Source organism: Vipera berus (assembly GCF_964194415.1).
Source record: "Vipera berus genome assembly, chromosome: 3".
NCBI classification, from domain to species: Eukaryota; Metazoa; Chordata; class Lepidosauria; order Squamata; family Viperidae; genus Vipera; species Vipera berus.
In genome coordinates this window covers 203,361,670-203,381,234 of record NC_138204.1, presented here as the reverse complement: position 1 = coordinate 203,381,234, position 19,565 = coordinate 203,361,670, and the positions used below count along the sequence as shown (strand labels likewise).

Below are 19,565 nucleotides of genomic sequence, written 5' to 3'. Positions count from 1 at the left end.
GAGAAGAGCCTAATGCTGGGAAAGTTTGAGGGCAACAGAAGAAAGGGACAACAGAGAACGAGGTGGCTGGATGGAGTCCCTGAAGCAGTAGGCGTGAGCCTAAATGGACTCCAGAAGATGGTAGAGGACAGGAAGGCCCGGAGGAACGTTGTCGATGGGGTCGCGATGGGTCGGACACGACTTCGCAGCTAACAACAACAACAACAACAACAACAAGGAGCAAAGATGTAAGACTGAACCTACCGCCGTCTCTGCTCCACTAGTTTTTCCTCTTCGGTGAGTAGCATCTTCCTCCTTTGCTCCTCAGCTTCTTGAAGCAGCTCCTGCTTTCGATACCATGTTTCATCCTCCACTCGGTGCTCGATTGCTTTAGCTTCTATTTCATGCAGCAGCTGCCTGCAAGGAAGTATTTAATCAGGGAGGCTCTACTGGGTGTGTGTGTGTGTGTGTGTGTGTGTGTGTGTGTGTGTGTGTCAAGGAATCCTGTTGTCCTCTCCGGACAGGCAGGGAAAGGAGGTTAATCTTGCTTTCAGCCATGGAATGACTTGCGTTTCATCTGATCAGCAGGAAAACATATTCTGGCTAATGGGCTCAAAGTCAACTCTCTCCACATTGGAGAACACGTGGACCAAAGCAATTCATAGCACGCAAGGGTGGTGTCAAGACCCTAACCCAATCCACATCCCAGGAAAGAACGAACTCTTGAAACAGAAATTGTCCAAAAGGAGTTTTTACTGAAACATGATTGGTAATGGGAATACAAGACAGGATCTGAACTGTTTTACAGTTTGGTGCTTTTTTAAAGAGACCCCAGGTCGAACCACCCACCCCCCTCCAAGCCATCTGGTTTGTCCTGGATCAATTTAAATTCAGGTGTCAAATCCTTCCATGGGAAAGAGGGAACTCTCATATCTTCACAATTGCTCCCTTCCTTTAGAGATTCTAATCTGAGATACAAACCAGATCTCTTCCCCCCACTTCCTTTGTTGTTCTCAGTTCAAAGGTTCTTCCCCTGGTCTTTGAAGACAGCCTCCCTGGCAGGCTGAATACACATCCTCTCTTCTCCTCCTTGGAGAAATGGCAGAATCCAGGGGGAGGGATAAGATTTTAAAAACATACAGATAGAGTTTTATGAATGGGGTATAAATGGATTCTGACAGGTGGTGATACTCATTTTTCTTTCTGACAATCATTTCCCCCCCCCCCCAAACACTTTATTCTCTATCTCCCAAACATCAGGCAGGGAAAGTCAGACAGTTCATCTCCCAAACAGAGGCTCAATTTACGCTGGGTTCATACACGGATCAGGTTACAACTTCAAATTGGATTGCCTTAAGACCTTCAGACTGAACTCACAAGGAAGAGTAAAACCGATATAGCTTATTGTCTGTGGAGGGTTTCAGCCATCCGGGTCAGGGTTGCCCCAAAAGTGCTTTTTTCAGAAGGGAATTGGACTTTCTTTGTTTTTTTCCTTGAAGACATTTCCCTTCTCATCCAAGAAGCTTCTTCAGCTCTGACCTGGTCTAGTCGCCTTTTGAAAAAGCACTTTTGGAACAATCTAGCTCAGTGATGGTGAACCTTTTAGAGACCGAGTGTCCAAACTGCAGCCCAAAACTCACTTATGTATCGTCAGGTGCCGGGTGGGCATGGCCCGTTGGGTGGGTGTGGCCAATTGAGTGGGCATGGGTGCAGTGGTAACGGCAGACTGGGTGGGACTAAAACGTTCAATCAATCAATTCCAACTTTGCAAGATCTTTTTTTTTCCCGCGAGAAGTTGAAATTGATTGATTGAAGCTTTTTTTTTTTGGCCCACGCTGGCGGAGGCCTAAAGCGAAAAGGTTTTATAAAAACCAGCTGAAGGCCTAGGACTGGGGCAACGGCACGCGTGCCCACAAAGAGGGCTCTGCGTGCCACCTGTGCCATAGGTTCGCCACCACGGATCTAGCTTATATTCTATAAAAGTCCAGAACAGGTTTTTCCAACCTCCCAGCTGTCTTGGACTGTAATTCAATCATCTTGGTCAGCAAAGATGCTGTGTTTGCTAGAATAATGGATGGATATTGTAGTATAATAGTTTGCTTTCTTCAGACACTAGTGCTTTCAGGGCACTGAATTGCATTAATAATGATTGGGGATGTGAAGATGTGCTTGGACATTTTTTTCCCCTGATGCTCCCCATCTGGTCTGATTAGGTGAAGATTACTCTGTGTAAATCAGATCAAAAATGTGGAGAAAAAGGTAAATGTATGAGGCGTAATCCTCTATTGGCATTGAATATCTGAGCCCATGGGTCTGAGTGAGCCTCTAACAGTGTTATTATGATGTTCCTCCATCTAAATTATGTTCATATTTATCTTTCCATCGGATCCAAGAATACCTACCTCTCCCTTAGGTACTCAATCTCCTCCTGCCTGATCCGTTCTCGCTCCTGGGACTGGTAATCCACAATGAACTTGGGGTACTTATTAAAGATGGGGTACTGCCCTTTGGTCAGTGGTGCAAAGTCCTCCAGCATACGGGCGGGATGGATGTCGTCTGGGGTGCACTCCATGAGATGGTAGGCCTCTCGGATCACCACGCTGACGTCCAGGTGGTTCCGATGGTGGAAGAAGTACTGCAGACCAACATTTAATAAATTTAGTAAGGTAAAGGTAAAGGTTCCCCCGCACATGCGTGCTAGTCATTTCCCACTTTAGGGGCCGGTGCTCATCTCCGTTTCAAAGCTGAAGAGCCAGCGCTTGTCCGAGGACGTCTCTGTGGTCATGTGGCCGGCATGACTAGATGCCAAAGGCGCACGGAACGCTGTTACCTTCCCACCGTAGTGGTCCCTATTTTTCTATTTGCATTTTTACGTGCTTTCGAACTGCTAGGTTGGCAGAAGCTGGGACGAGTAACAGGCGCTCACTCTGTTACGCGGCACTCGGGATTCGACCCGCCAAACTGCCAACCTTCTGATCGACACGCTCAGCGTCCTAACTCACTGAGCCACCGCGTCCCTAAATTAATAAATTTACATCTATTAAAAAAGGATTGGGGGGTAGAAGATGTACGAGGCCTTCCTGACACCTTCCTTAAGTTGGAGGGCTGATTCTTCCAGGGATCCCCTTTTCATTTTGTCCAACTTCCAAGTTAAAGATCCATTTTCCAGGTTCCAAACTTTGCAGAGGGTTTCTAGAAGTGGCCATGAGTTTCTTCTGAGGGCAAAGCTACATCCATTATTTCTTCTCTTTCTTCTCTAGTGATTTTAGGAGCTTTACTATAGGGCCTGACCTATGTTTCGTGTGTCAGACAGGAAAATCCAGGTTTCTAAACCCATTTCCAGAAAGTGGACTAGAACTTTGCTGAGCCCAGGATCATACTGCTTGGTCAAATTTTTAACGCACCAGGCTCAAAAGTGGGAGACCCTGAGTTCAAGTCCCGTCTTAGCTATGAAAGCCAGCTGGCAGATTTTGGGCCAGTCCCTCTCTTTCAGCTCAACCTACCTCACAGGGTTGCTGTTGCGGTGGGGAAAAAGAGCAGGAGGAAGATGAGTTGGATACATTCGCTGCCTTGAGTTATTTGTAAAAATTAATAAAGGCGGGATACGAATAAATAAGTAAATAAATATACATACATACAGTGAGGGACTTACCTCAAAGTCCTCCTTCTGATTGCAATGCAGCAATGGAGCCCTGGAGCAGATAAGGTAGGCAGCCACCACCATCAGCAAGTAGGAGGGGTGGTTGGAGAAGATATTATCAAACATTTTAAGCCATTCTTCCCTCGTCAGGACTTCAGAGAACATGGTTTCCAGAAGGGGCCAGGCATAGCCCTGCAGTTACAGGCAGAGAGATCAGTTACAATCGCTGTATCCTGCGCATCAAAACAGAAGATCAGCTCAAGCACAAAATGTCCACGGGGGGAAAAAAAAGCTCATTATGTCTTGGAAAATTCATATTCCAATTGTCCCAGGTTCACATACCTTGTCGAGGAACAACTTGACTTGGAGTGGCAGGAATGATAATCCGGCCATTTTAGAGGATACCAGTTTTAAAAGGAAGTTTTATTGTATACAGAATTACAACTTAACAGATTGATTGAAGCCCTGGTGGTACGTGATTAAAGTGCAGCATTGCAGGCAAACTCTGCCCACAGCCTGGCGTTCGATCCTGACCGGCTCAAGATTGACTTAGCCTTCCATCCTTCGGAGGTTGGTAAAATGAGGACCCAGATTGTTGGGGGACAAGATGCAAATAATTCTTCGATACTGTAAATCACCCAGAGAGTGCTGTAAAGAACTATAGGGCAGTATAGAAGCCTTAATATTGCTACTGAAGGCTGTAATCTTTGGTTATAAATTGGGGCTAGGAATTTGGGATCATGGAGCCTTCTATGATTTCTGAAACCCTCCTGCATGATTGTTTCCTACTACAACTGTCAGACTAGAGGCAAGAAATGCAGAAAAAAATGTACCATAAACCTCGAATAGACATAACCTAATTTACACAAAAATGTAAGGTACCACTTTGGATGCTCATGTTGCCGGACATACCACAAGCATACAAAGTACAAGTTGAAAATATGAGGGCCCAAGTCCCTTAGAGTGGTGTGGTGACTGCAAGATAAATGTTTACTTGAGCATATGCGATGCCCACCTTGAATTTGCATTCTCACAATAAAGAGATGGTGATAAATTTTCAGAGGTTTTGACACCTTAATGCAGGGATGTCAAACTCGCAACATCACGTGACATGTCGTGACATATCACGGCTTTTCCCCCATTGCCGGCAATGGGGTGGGCATGGTTTTGGCCAGCAGTTTGACACCCCTGCCTTAATGCCTTGTATTGGTGTTTCCCAACCTCAACAACTTTAAGAGGTGTGGACTACAACTCCCAGAATTCCCCAGACGCTGGAGTCCACACTTAAAGTCCCCCAGGTTGAAAAACATTGCTGTATACAATGACAAACTGTCTTCCCACATTTTTCTTAAGAAACAGTGTGGTTTGTTTGATACCATACACCCTTCAGGAAAAAAAACAAAAATCTCAGTTGCTTGCAAACCATGGTTTACGGCTCATCTCAATGTAAAAAGCAGTTTCCTTTTTCTTTCTTTCCTTTTACCTGAGAGGTTATATTGTACTTCATTAAATGGTGAAGAAGCTCTTTGTCATGATGTGCCAGAATATTTTCCACCATACTGAGGACATTGACAGGAGGATTTGGGAAAAATTCAAACCAGTGCTGACACCAATTGACTGAAAAAAGAAAACATAAAAAGAATCTCAGCAGTTATCGGCTAGTATCTCAATGAAGTGTTACCAGAATGTAAGGCAAAGATTTCTTTCACGATGGCAAATAAAGGGCCTCTGAGTGGCCCCTTCTTTCCTCAGCCAATCTGAGGAACATTAAGAACTACAGTCCAACATATCTGAAAGGCACAAAACTGAGGAAATAATAAGGGACCTGAAGGGGTCCTCTGGATTTCTCTACCACCTGCTTTGTTTTTCCTTGGCGAAAAAGAAGGCCGGAGCCGCAACTGGCAAATTGGATTCCTCCCCCTTCCCAAGATGCTCAGAGGCTCCGAAGGGAAACCGAGTTGCTCCAGAGTTTCAGCTGGCCGTGGTTTTGTTTGGAATACAGGTAGCCTGCGACTTAAAACCATTCATTTACTGGCCGTTCAGTTACAATGAGATCGAAAACTGACTAATGACTAATGGCCGTTTTTCCAACTTAGGGCCTTTGCAGCATCCTCGTAGTCACGTGATCAAGATTTGGACCTTTGGCAACTGCCATCTCTTTATGACAGTTGCGATATCCTGGGGTCATAGTGATCACTTTTCGGACCTTCTGACAAGCAAAGTCAATGGGGAGGCCAGGTTCACTTAGCAACCATGTTACTAACTGAACGACTCCAGTGATTCGCTTAACGACTGTGTCAAGGAAGATTGTGAAATGGGAGCAAAATTCAACAACTGTCGTGCTTGGCAACAGAAATTTGGAACTGAATTGTGATCGTACGTCGCGGACTAGCAGTACTCAACTTCCATCTTTCCACCTAGCTGTGATGAACACGGGCAGCTCTCTATGCAGAAATGAGCTCCAATGTCCCATCAGCAACATTTGACCTCTGCCAGACACTGAACTGTTTGGTGACCTTTCCATCAAAAACCCTTCCTTACTTATAACGGTAGCCACCACCTCGAAGCAGATAAGCTGGTTGTTCTGGAAGAGTTTGACAAAGGGGAAAACCAGCAAAGGAATGTAAGGCATCTCTCCAAAGATGGTGGACCAGTGAGCCAGGCCAGACAGGGTCCTGAGGACAAAGAGAAGGAGCTTCGTGGAAAAGATAGGCAAGAATTCTGCACAATAAAAAAACAGATCCTTCTAAAACAGTGTTTTCCAACCTGGGCAACTTTAAGAGGTGCGGATTTCAATTTCCAGAATTTCCCAGCCAGCCATGTCGGTTTGTCTTTGAAACCCATTTTGGAGAGATACAGTAAAGTTTTGTTTCTCTCAAAGCCTCTGCCCTTGTTGTGATTCAGGGTCAGCCTGTGGGTTCGGCAGTTGGGTCGGACGATTCAGAGGAGGAGGAGGGGGGTGTTGGAGAGCCTGCAGAGGATAGCCCTGATGCTTTGCAGAGCCCTCAGCCAGGCCCCTCCCATCTGGTCACGACGCAGACCCAGCTGTGTGAGCCTGACAGCGTGGATGAAGATGACCCACAGCTGGCCCTGTTCAAGGACGCCCGACGTAGGAGGCAGTCAATCAGGAGTAAACAGAGGAAGGCAATGGGGCACCTCAGAAGGAGGCAGAGAGAAGCCACGCCTTGAACTGTTTAAAAGGGGAATGTGTGGGAGGGCTGGTTTGCTGAAGGCAACCGTTTGAATAGCTCCTGTTTCATGGTTCGTGTTTGGTTTTGCTCTGTTTTATGTCAATAAATTTGGCAGGCTTAGTTCCAGCCTCTTGCCTTTTTGTAAAGGGGTTGTCCCTGCCTTTTCTGCAGGGCCGGTAGTAGGCTGGTACAGAACAGCCCTCCCACCCATCCTCCTTAAAATTCATGGCAGATAATAAACGGTTGGTGAAGGGCAAGCGTGAGGTGGCATCTGACATTCTATCTGTACAACAAATGCAACTCACATCTCTGGCATAAAATAATCCGACCCTTACCTTTGTAGGACTCTCAAGAGCTTCCTGCTTTTAATTGGGTATTCATTCTGAAGGTGTGCGACGGCAGAATGGGTCCCTTTATCCAACAGGCTGTTAAAGGCCAAGTGATTTTCTGGCAGGCGAAGCAAGGAGCGCCAAATAAACATCCTGCAATCGTAAAGCAAATGAGCAGGGCCAATTTTGACTACCTGTTTAGAATGCAGGACACCGGGCTCGGCGTGCAGGACTTCACAGACCTGTATTTTGCTGGGTACTCTCCAAACCCTTTCAGCAAAGCTTGGAGACGCTTCTTATTCAGCCCCTCTGGCAACTCATTCTGCAATAGGAGTGAGAGGGTTATTTCTTCCCTGTGTGGGCTGCAATTCACCCCAAGAATCTTCCCTCCATTCTAAATGTGGCAATTTGAGGAAACTATCTCTGCTTTTCCTTTATGTCAGATTAGCATTCTCTGTGGCTAGCACTGATGATGTTACCTAGTTTGGTAATGAAATGTCTGCAAGAAAACCACTAAGCTCAGAGAGCACCAAGGACTCCACAGTTCAACCCTGAGCTACAAATATTTTCTTCTGTCGGTACCACGTAAGGGCGTCCAGCGCTTCAGAAAGCACACAAATGTGAGAAATTTGCACGTAGGCACAGTTCCACCAGCTAGCACTGACGATGTTACCTAGTTTGATAATGAAATGTCTGCAAGAAAACGATTAAGCTCAGAGAGCACCATTCTGTTTGCCACTTTTTTTTAAAAAAGAGAATGTAAACACACACGCACAAACCTTATTCTGATTTTTAATCTAGCTTTGTAATGGCCATTCTGCAAGTTTAGTCTCCAACACTATCATTCCATGCTTTCCACCAGACTGGATACTTCCGTTTTCTAAAACGACTCTATTATGATAGGCATGTCCTAAATCACAATCTGAATATTTAGAGGTATAACCAACTCCCTCCAAGCCTTGGACAGAAGTGCCATCACACTGAAATTTTTAGTGGATGGAGAAAAGTGGGGAGCAGTCAGGTCAAGGTATTGGTTTAAAAGCTAACCAGCTGATGTAATGTAGGATGTGAGATGTAATGATGGGAATGACTCAGCAGGGTCTGTGTCTCTTTAAGAGCAAGCAGGGCCTGTGTCTCTTTAAGAGCTTTGTATAAAAGGGAAGGCTCCGCAAATATGTGCTCTCTCTTCCCTTTTCCTCCTGGATTCTGATGTATTAGAACATGTATGTATATTGTTCCTGGTGTATGATATTGTAGTTAGTGTGAGATAAACCACCATTTACTATAGACCACTGCTTACTGTGTTTACTCCTGGGTTATCTCAGCGCAATAAGACTGTGCATGCCCTGACAAGTCATATCAACAGTTTTTATTTTCAGTTTAATGTGAAGCACATTTAAATGTCAAAATAAATCTTTTTTTGGGGGGGCTTCAGCCTTTGTTCTGTTCCTTTCTGCTGTAGTCTCTTTTCCCCACTTCCCCCACTGTGTTCCTTGGCTTAAAAATAGCTGCTCAACCTCTCCAATAAAGGATCATAGATTTTTGTGATCTAGCTTAACTTCCATAGTCAGCCACTCAGGATTATAGCGCTGGAGATTTTCAGAGGCTGAACAGCCATCTGATGGGAGGGTGGAATTCAGAGTTTGGCTTCCACAGAGAGAGAACAATGCAATCCCCCAACTCTGACCCCAGTTCACCTGAGTGCAGTCAGGGGCATCTGCAGCAATTTTGCTAAGTTACAGTGGAAAGTTGCGGACGGGGGGAAGGATCTCCCTAGAAAGAAAACATCATGACTGATGTTTTGGTGATCACTGGTTCACCTAACCTAACCCCTAACCCTAACCCCTCCACTCACACCTATGAACAAATGCCCAAACGGAATCTCTCTCTTAATTCTATTCCCAGTTAGCTGTAGTGGGGGTGTGTGTGGCAAGGGTGGGGGGAGGAAAGAGGGAAAAGCATTTCTAAAATTATGTAAAAGAGGCTCTTCAATGGAAACCATTAGGTTTGCCTTTCCTACCTCAGTCACCGAGTTTGGGGTTCAGTCCTGAGGCAGCTCTTACCTCTTTGTCCTCATACGACACGTCAAGCGGAGGCTTCAACACCTTGGACTGGATTTTGCCTTTTTTGGCTTTCCATGGCCTCTCTGAGGTTCTGGATGTGACTCTCACGCTACGTTTGTTGGCATCCAACTTGTTTTTAGATTCCTCGATCACTTTAAACAGAGGTGGGGGAGGCTGAAAAAGCCAAGATTTCGGGTATCTGTTAAAAATCCTCCCTGGTTGGGACTAAAAGATTCACAGGAGGCTCTGGGGATGGGAAAGCCCATTTTTAACCACCAAAACAATCTATCTAAATATGAAGCAAACTTCCTATGTTGCAGAACCAGAACATAAACCTCACTTCATTCTAGGAGTCAGTTATTCCATCTAATTTCTGCCCCATTGAGAACACTAAAAAAAAACCCAACAACAACAAGCAGAAAAGATAATTTGCAAAAGCAGAGCTGGAAAACTGAGTATCTTCCATGTGTAAATTGTAGCTGGCTTGGCGCATGCAACTATAGCAGGGGTCTCCAAACTTGGCAATTTTAAGACTTGTGGGCTTCATCTCCTAGAATTCCTCAGCTAGCCATGCTGGCTAGGGAATTCTGGGGGTTGAAGTCCACATGCCTTTTTTTTTACAAGTTTTATTAGAAGTCCACATGTCTTAAAGTTGCCAAGTTTGGAGACCCCCCGCCCTATACTACAGGTGATCCTCGACTTATAGCCATTCGCTTAGCAACCGTTTGAAGTTACAAAGAGCACTGGAAAATGCCCTGACGCTTAACAACCATCGAAAGCTTTCCCGATCATAGGATCAAAATTTGGCCATTGGCAACTGGCATGTATTTGTGAAGGTTGCAGTGTCCCAGGGCCACGGGATAGCAGTCAATGGGGAAAGTCAGATTCACTTAACAACTGTGTGATTCACTGAACAACTATAGCGATTTGCTTAATAACCATGGCAAAAAAAGCTCATAAAAATGGATGCAACTCATTTAACAAATGTCTTGCTTAGTGACAGAAATTCTGGTCCCTACTGTGATTCATATTGAGGACTATCTGTATAGACCAGTGTTTGTCAATTGTGGCAATTTTCAGCTATGTGGATTTCAACTCCCAGCAAGGCTAGCTGGGAAATTCTGGGAGTTAGGTCCACACACCTGAAAGTTGTCAAGCTTGAGAAACACTAAACTAGACTAAAATGAAATCTGACTGTTTGTGATCAACCAAATAGTGGGAGGCCAGACGCAGGAGGAGGAGGAGGAGGAGGTGTGGCAGAACTTGGGGGCAGAGAGTTAAAAGCAAGGATCAGCCAAGAATCCCTACGTAGCCACAAGCAAATTAAATCCAACCCCTCTGGGATTTGGTTGATTCTTATCTAACTCCAAGCAGTTGCTAATTTTATCTAACTCCAAGCAGTTGTTAATTGAGAAGATTCCTGGGTGTGTTTTTTAAAAGTAATAAATCGGTTTAATTGGACCTTCAGGTATGGATCTTCCAAGCCTGATACTGGCCATTATATTAGCAGGCAGCACTGTGAAGAGGCATTCACATTCAGTTGTGGTATAATTCATATATTTAGACATGGTGTATAAATATAAGGTAAAGGTAAAGGTTCCCCCGCACATGCATGCTAGTCGTTTCCGACTCTAGGGGCCGGTGCTCATCTCCGTTTCAAAGCCGAAGAGCCAGCGCTTGTCCGAGGACGTCTCCGTGGTCATGTGGCCGGCATGACTAGACGCCAAAGGCGCACGGAACGCTGTTACCTTCCCACCGTAGTGGTCCCTATTTTCCTACTTGCATTTTTACGTGCTTTCGAACTGCTAGGTTGGCAGAAGCTGGGACGAGTAACAGGCGCTCACTCTGTTACGCGGCACTCGGGATTCGACCCGCCAAACTGCCAACCTTCCGATCGACAAGCTCAGCGTCCTAACCCACTGAGCCACCGCGTCCCATGTATAAATATAGGATGTGTATTTTTCTTTTAGCCTGGGTTTTAAGATGCACGCATTGGGGTACATCTCTCCTTATTACGCCATACTGAGGGCCATGACTATTGGATGGAAAAGCACCTTTTGCTGTCGGTTTCCTTTTGGCTATTCCAAAACAGGCGTGAGAAACGAAGAATAACACGCACTGATAGTTTTCACTGGGATGTCGCCCCCGAACAGCCTCTTTGCATGTGCCTAGGCCAGGGGTGGGGAACCTTGGCTCTTTTATGACTTGTGGACTTCAACTCCCAGAATTCCTGAGCCAGCCATGGAGCTTCATGGGAGTTGAAGTCCACAAGTCATAAAAGAGCCAAGGTTGCCCACCCCTGGCCTAGACCAAACACACTAGGGAGAAATGGGAATTTTGGAGGTTTCCTCCCAGCCTACCTTGTTGACCTCTTGGGTCAGAGCCTGGACGCTGTAGATGCTAAGGCTGCCGTTCTCCATCACGGCTGCAATGTATCTTCCAGAAGGGCTCACCGCAGCAACGCTGATTCCCTCTTCGTGACTGCCAAGGTCAAACAGCAGTTTGCAAGTGCTGATGTTGATAAATCTTATGATGTTATCCTGGCTCAGCACTCCAAGGACCTGGGGTTGGTGGGGGGGGGGGGGGAGAAAGAGATTTAAAAGACAATTCGTTTGCATTCATTTTAGTAATTTATTAAAAAAAAAACCAAAAGCAAACCTTGAATTACTGCAATTCAAGATATTTAGAACTACAGACCGCAATTGAACCCACAGCTTCCGTTGCTAAACAAGGCAGTTGTTGAGGGAGTTTTGCCCTACTGTACGACTTTTGCCACAACGAATTGCTACAGTCCTTAAGTGAATCTGGCTTCTCCCATTGACTTTGCCTCTTGGAAGCTGGCTGGGAAGGTTATTCACGTGACCGTAGGGGATGCTGCAACGGTCGTTAAGTGCGAAAACCAGCCATAAGTTACTTTTTTCAGGGCTGTTGTAACTCTGGTCACTAAATAAGCGGTCGTTGAGTCGAGGACTACCTGTAGTGGGTCATGCATCTGAGGAAGAAAAAAAATCTTTCAAGGTTTTTGGCTGCAGCTTCAAACAGACTCTGGCTGATTCATACTATTGTGTAGTGGGTCTGGACCGCATGGCAAGGAAGAAACGGATGAGTACCGCATGTCAGCTCTTTATTAGTGGTAGGCGTGTACTAGGCAAAGGGGGTTACCTGGACCCCTTATATACCTAGCCAGGTATCACTCTGGCCAATCCATCCATCCGAATCTCCAGCCGAAAACCCTTCGGCCAATCCAGCCACAGCACAGCGCCACCTGGTGGTACCTGCAGAGCTGCTGCTCCTACCCCATACATAACACATACCACATGCTAAATCTTAAACCTGGATCAGAAAGGGAGGTGGAATAAGGTGGTGTAAAGTGTGAATAATACCCATTCGATGGCTATCTGATTCTGATCAATACTCTTCATCCTGTGCTTCAGCTTGTCAACTCACCTGATTAGAGCCCCCATCAAAACTGTCAGAAAGAAACTCCAGCTGACGCATGGCTCGCACTTGGGTTGGCATCTGGATAATTCGTAGCAGCTGCTTAGACTCCAAGCACCAGAGGTGGAGGTGATTTGATTTGCCTCCCGCTGCCAGGATGCGGCCATCTCTGAAACCCCGCGCAAGACAATGGGCATTCATTTACTCATCTTCGTGGCAGCTTACATCTCAAACTCAGCTTACTCTCACAGCGCTCAAGTATGACTTGCGAAGGACGGCTCAGTCCGGGTAAGGAATCAGCCTGATGTACAGGATCTCTGGTTTCAAGATGGTATAAATCAAGTGATTCCTTGTCTGGATTGAAACCATCTCTGGTTGGGACAATGAAATAATCCCTTACGATGACTAATTTAACATTCTGCAAACAGGCTTATGTTTGTGGACACTACATCTCATTGAGTTCGGGGGGATTGATCTCAAGGTTAAATGTGTTTAACTCCAGGAGGCAACCCGATGCTCTTGCCAGGCATTTTGGACTGTCGCTTGCTTGGAGGGTCATTAAGATCTGGGAAAACTGGAGTCTAAAGTCTCTAGAAAGCTCTTAAACCAACTTGTAGCCTAGAGGCAACTGGGCAACGGCTGTAACTCGCTCAGAGAGAATCAGCTTTGGATATCAAAATGCCAGGATCCATGCTCTACATCAGGGCTCTTCAAACTGAATCCCCCAAAGCTACTACTAGCTGATGGACAGAGAGGTTTCAGGCAGAGAGAGAGAGCACAATTTCTTATAAGTCATGGCTTATGTTTTCACAGGCTATTGAAAGACATCCAGAGAGCTGGGAAGCCATGACCTCAAACCACGAAAGTGCCCTTGAGATCCTTTTTTCTGACTCCTGGTGCCCTTTAAGATCACATCAACAAATTATTGTGTGCAACCTTTCCCTTCCTCTTGGTACAAATAATAATGCAACACGGTGTACAGTAATAACTTCATGCACCTACAGGTAGCCCTCGACTTACAACATTCATTTAGTGAGCATTCGAAGTTACAATGGCACTGAAAAAAATGACTTTTAACCATTTTTCACATTTTTTTTTAATCCCATTTATATCCCGCCCTTCTCTGAAGACTCAGGGCGGCTTACAATCTAAGAAGCACAAATCAATGGGCTTAGCAATAGCCTTCATTCTATGTATATGCCTGCTCATTAGGGCTTTCACACACACCCCAAGCGGCATTATTACAAAGTCAGCTTAATTGCCCCCAACAATCTGGGTCCTCATTTTACCTACCTCGGAAGGATGGAAGGCTGAGTCAACCTTGAGCCTGGTGGGATGCGAACCTGCACTAATTGCAGGCAGCTGGTGTTATTTAAGGAGGCATTAGCCCACTGCTCCACCAAGGCTCTTTATGACCATTGCAGCATCCCCATGGTCCAAGTTATTTACATTTGGATGCTTGACAACTGACTCACATTTATGACGGTTGCAGCGTCCCGGGGGTCATGTGATCCCCTTTTGCGACCTTCTGACAAGCAAAGTCAAGGGGGAAACCAGAGTCACTTAAAGAACCGTGTTACTAATTTAACAACTGCAGTGATTCACCTAAGAAATGGGCCAAGAAAAGTCGTAAAACGGGGCAAAACTCACTTAAGAAATGTTCTCACTTAGCAGCATAAGTTTGGGGCTCAATTGTAGTCATAAGCTGAGGACTACCTGTATTTTACAGTTCCTCTCAGTTATAATTTCAGTATTTTAATTGCATGGCATTGTTCCTCTGCAGGACTAAGCCCTGCGTTTAGTAAAGTCCAAAAGCCTTGGTGGAGCAGTGGGCTAATGCCTCCTTAAGTAACACCAGCTGCCTGCCATTAGTGCAGGTTCGCATCCCACCAGGCTCAAGGTTGACTCAGCCTTCCATCCTTCCGAGGTAGGTAAAATGAGGACCCAGATTGTTGGGGGCAATTAAGCTGACTTTGTAATAATGCCGCTTGGGGTGTGTGTGAAAGCCCTAACAAGCAGGCGTATACATAGAATGAAGGCTACTGCTAAGCTTGTAAGCTGCCCTGAGTCTTCGGAGAAGGGCGGGATATAAATGGAATAAAAATAAAAATAAAATAAATAAATAAAAAATAAATAAAATCTGGACTTTAGCGAAAACTAAATTCAAAGAGGACGAGGTCGGAGATTTGCAGGCTGAAAGACTAGGCCTACCGGGTCATGGCAAAGACCTTGTAGCGCAACGAAGAACCTTCGATGGGCGCTGGCAGCTGATACTTGCAACGAAGAGTATCAAAGTCCCACGCAAAGACCGAGTTATCCTTGAAGCAGCTGAGAATGGTGTTACTCAGTGGAAGAAAGAATACCTGAAAGCACAGGGACAAAAAAGCACATGGAAAAGACGTTTTAAAACGAGCAGCTGTCTCTCTTCAGAGTGAGTATTAGACTGGTACTCTCATAATTGCCTGTGGTCACAGCTGGGACTGGAAGTTCCCTTGCTAACTGAAGCGACTGTTAAAAAGAGTCACACCGAACTGTATGATTTTTGATACACTCGTTAAACAGACCCTGCAGTCATTAAGTGAATTTGGCTTTCCTACTGACTTTGCTTGTTGGAAGCCTCCTGGGAAGATCACGAAGGGCGACCACGGGATCCTGCAACTATTGTATGTACATGCCGTTTGCTAACCAGGGATGCTGTGATGGTCGCCAGTGCTAGGACCCGTTGTAAATCACATTTTTCAGCACCCTGCAGCTTTGAACAATTACTAAACAAATGGTCATAAGTAGAGGACTACCTGACATTAAAGAAACATATAAGTTTCATGTTTTCTCATTTTTTTGATTGAGGCTTCTGAAAGCCTTGATTAGGCTGTGTTTATTGGCTTTGAGAATGCCTTGCAAATGTGGCAGGGCTCTCTGATAAGGATCACAAACGGATCACATGTTCAGGGTGACAAAGACTCCCATCTTAGCTTCCCAGACCAAATCAGGTGGCACTGATTTGCTGAGTTCATAGAGAAGGCAACGTGTTTTCTTCTCTATTTTTATCTCCATTCCAAAAGTCCATGACTGCATTGTGATTTTTTGTAATGGTGAACCCCCTCCCCCCAAAAGTGATTGTGGTTGGTTCCTAGAATGGTTCCCCCTCACCTTCTGCTGGGGTCTAATGCCCCTAATATACAGAGACCAAACAGGAAGCAGAAATCCACTCTCGGCCCCAATCATCAGTTAAATCAGTTTATCAGCAACAACTGAACTAAGACAATTTACAACAGGTGTCATAATCCATTTATATCACATTCATAAAGGTATGTTTAAAACATTATCCCACCCCCCTGGATTCTGCCATCTCCTGAGGAAGGAGGAGCGCATGTGGATTCAGCCTGCCTTAGGTTATTTCAGAGACCAAGGGAAACCTTTTGAACTGGGGGAACAAAAGGGAGGGTTAGAGAAGAAGGCATCTGGCTTGTGTCTTCTTTAAATTCTGGAGAGGAAGAAGGCAATAACCATAAAGTTCCCTTTTTCCCACGAAAGGGATGACACGAAGTAAAATGATGGGGGGCTGACCAAATGAGGTTGAGGGAAGGGGGGTTGAACCGGGAACTCTTTATAAAGTTTCAGTTTGTAAAACAAGACCAAGTCCTGTCTTGTATTTCCACAACCAAGCATGTCCTAGTAAAAATTCCTTTTGGACTAGAACTGACTCCAAGAGTTTTTGTTTTCCTAAGACGTGGATTGGGGTGGGTCCTGACAACAGGAGCAGCTGCCAGACAAATGCAAATTAAGGAATACCTAACACTGGGATCCAGGGGTCAAAAGGCTAAAGTGGATGTTAACCAAGGAGAAAGTTTCCTTCCATAAAGTCAGTTTTACTGTGATCCTGATTGGGACCTGACAAAAATTGAAAATGGCCACAGATTTCAGGAGACCAGAGCATTAATTTGGCAATGGAGGACTATCTCAAAAATTCACCTTCTGGATCCCCACAGAATGGCGGACGTTCAGCTTCCTTTTGCGCTGGAACGTGTCCAGGTCCCAAAGCTGGGCTGTATCTGTAGAACACGTGATGGCATATCTGCCAGAGCCATGAACTGAGATTGAAGACACTGAAGAGTCGTGTCCTCTCATCCAGCTGACAAGTTCTTTGGTTGCTGTGGAAGGAAGGAAGAGGGGGGAAAGGTCAGAATCAACTCAGAAAGAACCAGGAGACTTTTAAGATTTCAAATTTGAAAGAAACATGACTTCAGAGATTGTGCTAACTTCTCTAGAAATGGCCCAGTGGTGATTTGACCATTGCAGCATTCTAAGCCTGGAGTAGAACAGTTGGAACTAAAACTATTCCTTCTTTAGAGCTCAGTCTAGCTCAAAGGTAGGCAACCTTGGCTCTTTTATGACTCGTGGACTTCAACTCCCAGAATTCCTGAGCTGGCTGTGCCTCCGATCAAAGAATGTCGATTGGTGGCCCCCAGGGGGAGGGCGTTCTCTGTGGGCGCGCCAGACCTGTGGAACCGCTTGCCGGTCGAGCTCAGGATGGCTCCCGACCTTCGCTCCTTCCGGCGGGATCTAAAAACTTATTTATTTGAGCAATCCGGCCTGGTTTGATGGGTTAGGGTCGGGGTTTTAACATGGTTTTAATTACTGTTTATATCGGGCATAATATTTAATTGTTTTTTAACTTTTGTACTTCGTTTTTATATTTATTGCCCTGTACACCGCCCTGAGTCCTTCGGGAGAAGGGCGGTATAAAAATTTAATAAATAATAATAATAATAAGTCCACGAGTCATAAAAGAGCCAAGGTTGCCTACCCCTTCACAAACCTAAGTGGTTTTGCACAAACCTAGGCAGATCATTTCTACCAGTAAGTTTTGTACCAGTTGAGATGAATGAGTACGTGGTCAAAATAACTGTTTCAAACTTGAAATAGTCTGCACACCATTATATTACATGACAGCAGTGTTTTTCAAACTTGGCACAAGATGTGTGGATTTCAACTGCCAGAATTCTGGCTGAGGAACTCTGGGAGTTGGTGCACTATGGAATTATGAAGTCCATTAGGAATTATGGGAGCTGTTGTCCCTGCACCTTTGACAAGCTGTCTACTATGGATTGGAATTTTTTAAATTACCTGTATCGAAGCATTTGATGGAATAATCTGCCAAAGCCACAAGGAATTCTGTTTTCCTACGAAGAGTAAATGCCAGAGCAGTGCAAGCTTGTCCTGTTCGTTGAACCAGGTTAAACCTGTTGGGTCAAAACAAATTTATTCCGACAGAGCATAAGACATCAGTTACAGCAGCTGTCAGTCAAGCAATCTGTAATGTTTCATAGACTCCTTACACGCTGGCTAACAGATAACCATGCTAATGCTAAAAGAGAACCATTTAACCAGAGGATTCAACTTATTCTAAAACACGGCAGATCTTCTTGTATTTATGTATATGTCTCTCTGTATGTGTGTCCGTGTACTGTTTGTGTGTGTCTCTGTTTATATCTATGTCTAAAGATGTATTTCTATAGATCTCTCTTTTTATCTATAGGTTGTTAAAGAGTCTGACGGCCTTGAAATGGGAGAAGTAAAATAAATTTAGGCCATAATCAATCCTCAACAAAATATTATTTTATTAACAATGCAATAATTATTTCAATATTAATAATTATTATTATTCATTGTGTGGATGGAGAGCATCTTGGGAAAAGCCCACATGGCATTAGCATACTTGTACTGCTATCTCAAGCAATTCATATATTTTAAGCAAGCATAAACTAAACAATGAGAGATATGACATACCAACCTGTTGCCCACCAAATCAAAAATATAAATATTCCCTTGATGATCTCCAGCAAGTAGAAACTCGCCTGAACAGTCGAAAGTCACATTCAAAAAACGTATTGTCTTGGAATGATATCCTGTGGTAGTATGAATAATATTTACAATGATTCTGGAAAGAAAGCAAAATAAAGTTAATATATGGAGAACTGTAGGAGAAAGGAGATCTAGAGGGAGAGAATGGATGGCCTTGCATATTTTTTGGCAGTTGTCTTACACACTGCTTAATTCCCTGACTGGGATGAAATGAGTCCACCACCCATGTTATGGGGATACCAATCCCCAACTGAAAAGGAGATGCTTGCCCCTATGACAGAGTTTCAATGGGTCACATCCCTATCAAATAAATCCACTTCAAATGATAGCTCTTTTTTAACTTTTTATGGATGTAATAACAGATTATCCTGGGAGAGAACGCACACACCTACCTACCTTTCCCTTATATGATGTCAGCCACTTTTTGCAAAGAAATAGGGACTTTTTAATCTGGAGTGGTTTCTTCTTATCAATTAAAGATGAGAAACCCTATTTAGTACAGTGAGTATATTTAAGGCAGTTGCACCATGTCCTATCCATGCATTCTGCATTTTTCCAAAATTCTTTTTATTAGCGTAAAGCAAAGGGACACTGACCCCTTCATTGTATCACCTGTGCACCCCACATATCCCATCCGGCCTCCCCAAAGTGCTCCCTCTTCCCTTGTTGGGGGGGCTGATGGAAGTTGGGAGTCCAGCTCTTTTAGAGGGCCATGGACTACTTTAACGCCTGAGCAGAAGGTGGTGAAAAGCGTCAGTCTTGCTGGAAACAGATAGACTATCACTGAAGATGGAAGCTCCATTGTTGAATAGCTGCTAAAAATGCAACCAATGATGCTGCAGCTGCGGAAAGTTACCCCTGCTGTGTTGCCGGGGAGGGCCTGCGGTGCCAGATTTTGCCCTGTTCCCTGTTGCCCAAATCCGAACTCTGCATCCCGGCGGCAAAGAAAGCAGAATCGCCGCCGCCGCCGCCGGACCGAATCCACCCCAACGGCCGCTTCTCCTGCCAGACCGCTCTGACTTAGGAAGATAGCAATGCCTATCGGAGGGGGGATAGGAAA

General features: G+C 44.9%; 1 protein-coding gene across 1 annotated transcript in view; it reads right to left on the bottom strand.

The window, feature by feature from the left end:
• Nucleotides 1–19,505, bottom strand: part of TBC1D31 (TBC1 domain family member 31) — a 32,365-nt gene extending 12,860 nt beyond the window's left edge. Inside the window, exons 1-15 of the mRNA XM_081323519.1 lie at nucleotides 19,362–19,505; nucleotides 18,435–18,581; nucleotides 17,768–17,883; nucleotides 16,613–16,791; nucleotides 14,852–15,003; nucleotides 12,650–12,809; nucleotides 11,563–11,763; nucleotides 9,203–9,376; nucleotides 7,382–7,461; nucleotides 7,146–7,292; nucleotides 6,161–6,294; nucleotides 5,103–5,236; nucleotides 3,632–3,811; nucleotides 2,382–2,614; nucleotides 244–396 (exon numbers count right to left, since the gene is read on the bottom strand). Coding sequence (XP_081179645.1) covers nucleotides 244–396; nucleotides 2,382–2,614; nucleotides 3,632–3,811; nucleotides 5,103–5,236; nucleotides 6,161–6,294; nucleotides 7,146–7,292; nucleotides 7,382–7,461; nucleotides 9,203–9,376; nucleotides 11,563–11,763; nucleotides 12,650–12,809; nucleotides 14,852–15,003; nucleotides 16,613–16,791; nucleotides 17,768–17,883; nucleotides 18,435–18,581; nucleotides 19,362–19,438 — 2,267 coding nt within the window. The 5' untranslated portion in view covers nucleotides 19,439–19,505. The remainder of the gene's footprint in view (nucleotides 1–243; nucleotides 397–2,381; nucleotides 2,615–3,631; nucleotides 3,812–5,102; nucleotides 5,237–6,160; nucleotides 6,295–7,145; nucleotides 7,293–7,381; nucleotides 7,462–9,202; nucleotides 9,377–11,562; nucleotides 11,764–12,649; nucleotides 12,810–14,851; nucleotides 15,004–16,612; nucleotides 16,792–17,767; nucleotides 17,884–18,434; nucleotides 18,582–19,361) is intronic.
• Between the last annotated feature and the right edge of the window lie 60 nt (nucleotides 19,506–19,565).